Source organism: Aedes aegypti, unplaced genomic scaffold (genome assembly GCF_002204515.2).
Source record: "Aedes aegypti strain LVP_AGWG unplaced genomic scaffold, AaegL5.0 Primary Assembly AGWG_AaegL5_hic_scaff_1182_389_PBJ_arrow, whole genome shotgun sequence".
NCBI lineage: Eukaryota > Metazoa > Arthropoda > Insecta > Diptera > Culicidae > Aedes > Aedes aegypti.
The window spans coordinates 167,068-171,218 of record NW_018734604.1 but is presented as its reverse complement, the minus strand read 5'-3'; the positions used below and the strand labels follow the sequence as shown (position 1 = coordinate 171,218).

At 42.8% G+C, this 4,151-nt stretch overlaps 1 protein-coding gene across 1 annotated transcript; it reads left to right on the top strand.

The window, feature by feature from the left end:
- Positions 1-394: 394 nt before the first annotated feature.
- On the top strand, positions 395-2,427 carry LOC110680308 (protein Optix-like). The gene is made up of 3 exons (XM_021856144.1): positions 395-474; positions 1,346-1,626; positions 1,726-2,427. The coding sequence occupies exons 1-3, from the start codon at positions 395-397 to the stop codon at positions 2,208-2,210; spliced, it is 846 nt and encodes a 281-aa protein (XP_021711836.1). The 3' UTR covers positions 2,211-2,427.
- Positions 2,428-4,151: the final 1,724 nt, after the last annotated feature.

Below are 4,151 nucleotides of genomic sequence, written 5' to 3'. Positions count from 1 at the left end.
GAATGGAAAGGCAAATTGCTGTATCAAAACGTGTATAAATAATTAATTAACTTATTGTTACACTTAATAAGATAATTAGTTACACTATACAGACACTCTACGCGTTAATCATTATCGCATTGCTTCGGCGGTTTGAGCTGCGAATGTGCGAACGTGGTAAGGGCGGAACTTGGCCACAAGTGCCCACACCGCTGCCGATGAATACGTACAAGTACCCTACTCCGGGTCTCTACGGTGGAAACTGAGGAACGCGATCTGGGAAGTGGCGGCTTCGACTGTGCGCGCTGCCTGTCGGCATGGGTTTAATTCCTCTCTCATCTGTTGTGCGGATCTCTTTCAATGTTTTTCTTATAATGTTATTAACGGCTGCCGATACAATGTGTTGTTTCGAGTTATGCCTCCGCCACGGAACAACAACGCTGCCTCCGCCACCACCAGCCGTCCGAGCTCAGGCCAGGCCCGGGCGGTTTGGATGTAAAGAGATTGAAAGCGATACTACTGTCTTCTATTTGGCTTGGTTTGGCGAATATCGCAGATCGGGATGTTTATGGATATCGAACAGTTCACATACTACGAAACTACGTCAAAAGTTGAAGCAGAATCCAAATTTTGAAAATTGTTGGTACCCAGAAACTTTTTTTAAATGCTTTTGATATTACCGTAAATCGATGTATCATTGATCAGAGGGTGAACATTAAAGAATACAGAATTTCGTTAAGAAATTGCCTAGTGCAAGGCGTATATATTGTTTCTTATTTAGAAATAACTCAAAAAGTAGCCGATTTATAAGAGTTTAACTACCATATTCGGCATCAAAATTAAGATATTACAGTATGATGAAACTACGTCAAACTAAAAAAAACGAACTCCTTCGTGCAACCTGTCACTTTTTCATCTCTTAACATTCAAAAGGAACTCATAATAGGAAGCTAGGGATGATACAAAATAGATGTGTCAAACTTAAGTTTAATGATGATAGCTTTCAATGTTCCCGCTAGTTCCTCAATCGAGGGGCTTCATCAAGTTCACATTCTTCCGATCCTCAGATACACTGTTGCAACATAAAGTTCCTTATGTTGCAATTTGTCGTATCAAAATGACTGCCGGTGCCAAACATAGTTGATAATTGATAAATTTTAAGTGAGGGTTATCCATGTCCAGATAACGGCTAATTAGTTCTGACTCCATTACAATAGTTAATGCATATTTTTTAAGTCCACGTCCCCCTATGGCCCAAAAATCATTCAATGACCTTATACTGTTGTAAACCTTCCATTTGTTCCACCTTAAGTCCGCATCATGATTTATTTTCAATTCCTATTTTCTCTCTCTCTCTCTCTTCCAGGCACAATCAACCTCCTCTGTCCGGTTCCGGAGCGACCTCACTAACACCCCGGCGAGGTGATGCACCACTCTCACCCACGGACACCGATTCCGATTCGGACATCTCGCTCGGAACGCATTCGCCAGTGCCGAGCATGTCCCTGCAGCACAGTCCCAGTTCGCTGCCCGGTTCCAGCGAGGATCGCCTGAACGACGACCGAGATCGGGAGAAGGATTTCCGCAGTTTTGCATCGCTTCACTCGTTCCGCTTTGGGGACCATCTGGCGGGCGGATTCCTACCTGGTATGTATTTCAGTAGGTTAAGGGTCGAAAGGGCGAAAACTATTCGGAGCAAAGTCAGCAAAGGCAATTAAGCAGAAAACTTTTCGCTTTCACTTTCAGGCTCGTTCAACAACAGATTCATGCCTTACCGCCTCGGGGACAACTCACCTCCAATCAATACTCACTCACCCCCGATAGGTTTGACACATCTTCCAATCACACCGACAGTCCTTCGGCCGCAGCCTCACTTACCTCCATCGCTCTCAGTGACGGCACCGACGGCAACGACCACATCGATGAGTGAGTCTCCGAACAGTAACAGTAGTGCCACCACCAGTTCCATCAATAACGGTGCCACTGGAGGGTTGGCGATAGGTGGAAACAGCGGTTCCAGTGCTCCCCTGATGGCCCAAATGTCTCCACTCAGAATACGGGTCAGTTCACCGACGCGACTCAACGCGGATCTGCTACAGCACAGTTCGCACCATCATAGTCTCATGAACGGATTGAACGCCAGCGGGATCGTGCGGATTGTTCCTAACACAACGACCAATCTCATTCATCGGCCATTTTCGCCATCGCCCAAACCGAAGGAAGCGTCGTGATAAAATCTACAGCCGTCGCTGCATGAAAAAGAACAGCCATTCGACACCCAACGCGACTGGCCATCGCCGAGTAGTTGATTAATGTAGTGAAATATGTACAAGGAGACTACTAGTAGAGAGCACAAGTTGAAACTAAAGCATATAAATCTCCTTAAACTTGTTACTAAAGCCATAAAACAGTGAAGCAAATCGAATACTTTTAAGTAAGACATTTTAATACGGAACGCACTGCTTTGGTAAATTAGATTTACTTTAAAACTTTGGCAAATCACGTCATATTTATTTGGCGTTCTGGAATGCGCGTGGCGCACATAATGGCACCCCGGCATCCGGCGCCTCTTTTCCTCCCCCTATATATACATAGAGAAGGCAGCAGCGGTACACCATACCACCCAGAAGTATACGAGGCCATGGTGTGTGCAGTGTTGGGCGGATCATTATCACCGACAGCGTGTGCATACCAACACACTATAATAACGCTACAGTAGCAGTCGACGTCCGCGCACATGCGTAGAAGCGCCTCCCGATTGGGGAACTGGCAGCACTGCTTAACGACTAACGACATCCTCGATGTCGGACGCGTGCAACATTTTTCCCAGATCTAGTGGGCCGCGCGACACTCTGTAAAGGCGGTTTATCTCGCGAAGCGATCACGGTGTTCTTGCAGCTGCTGTTATCGAACGAAATCTAATGCCGGGGTTAGCTTGTGGTTTCGATATTCAGGGTTTCTATGCTCGATATGTGGAGTTTGATAGTCGAAATTGAAACATGAAATATCCAATCGTTAAGTTATCATGCATACAAGTAAATCAATAATCAAAGTTCCTCACTTGAAAAACCAGTTGAAAATGATAAATGTCATTCTCAATACCTATTAGCTGTACTGTAAATATTCGAAATTTCTCTTGGTGTTGGTTTTGCTTCCATGGTCATCAGTTAATTGAGTTTTCTACACTCATCCGCCACCTCAGCTTTCACACACATCACTAGCAGTAGAATGAACATCGAGTAACACAAAAACTGTGGATTGAATGTTTTCTGACACGATGACATTTTCATTAATTATAAATTTTGCACAGATTTCTGAAATATCCAATAATAAACAACAAGAAATGTTTAATTTTGCTTGTTATTTCGAATGCATACAGTAAAAGCATAGCATCTTTTATTACAAAAAAGATAGTAATAAATAAATCCGAACCGTTTTCTTGCGATGCCATCGTGATCAGCTGCACTCAATTGACATTTTTCTATCGTTCGTTTTTTTGTGTAGTGTATGTTGAAGGCACATACTGTAGAATGTCAACGAATCGTGTCGTCTATCGTAATTGCTTCACCACTGTCTGTTATTCTTGGGATGTTCAACGGCACCCTTACCTTTTCTTGAATTGGGAGCTGGTTGGTTTCTATTGTTCAATATTCCAATGTAGTTATTGCTTGAATTTCCGTGTCTGTGCTCACAGTGCCATTAAGATTTTCGTCTTAGTGCTGCTTCCACCGTTTGACTACTCCACGTTTTCCCCTTGGTTATATCGGCTCAAGACACAAAGCTTTCACGGGAGGCGCTCAATTTTTAATAGAACTTCCGCGTTTTTTGACACCAGCACATTTATATGGAAAATTCTGGAGGAATCCCTTAAGAATTCTTAAGTAAAATCATGGTAAAGTAAAATCAGAAAGAATCCTCGAAGTTATTCATTTAAAAAACATGAAAGAATCCCCGGAAGAATTTTTGGAGGAACTTTTGAAAAAAATCTGGAAGAATTCCTGGAGGATTTTCTCGGCGTATACCTTACAGAATTTCAAGAAGAATATCCGGAAGAATTTTTGGAAAACTCTTTGGGATTTCTTGAAGAAATCTTTCCAATCCTAAAGAAAATATCAAAAGAATGATTGTTAGAATTTGTGGATGAATCTCAAAGTAATTCCTGAAGCAATATT

Bases quoted from the DNA above. Each gene is read 5' to 3' on its own strand.
- LOC110680308 (XM_021856144.1), top strand. From the start codon at position 395: ATGCCTCCGCCACGGAACAACAACGCTGCCTCCGCCACCACCAGCCGT. The intron at 475-1,345 runs GTAAAGAGATTG...TCTCTCTTCCAG, and splicing joins CAGGCCCGGGCGGTTTGGAT to GCACAATCAACCTCCTCTGT. The intron at 1,627-1,725 runs GTATGTATTTCA...TTTCACTTTCAG, and splicing joins GGCGGGCGGATTCCTACCTG to GCTCGTTCAACAACAGATTC.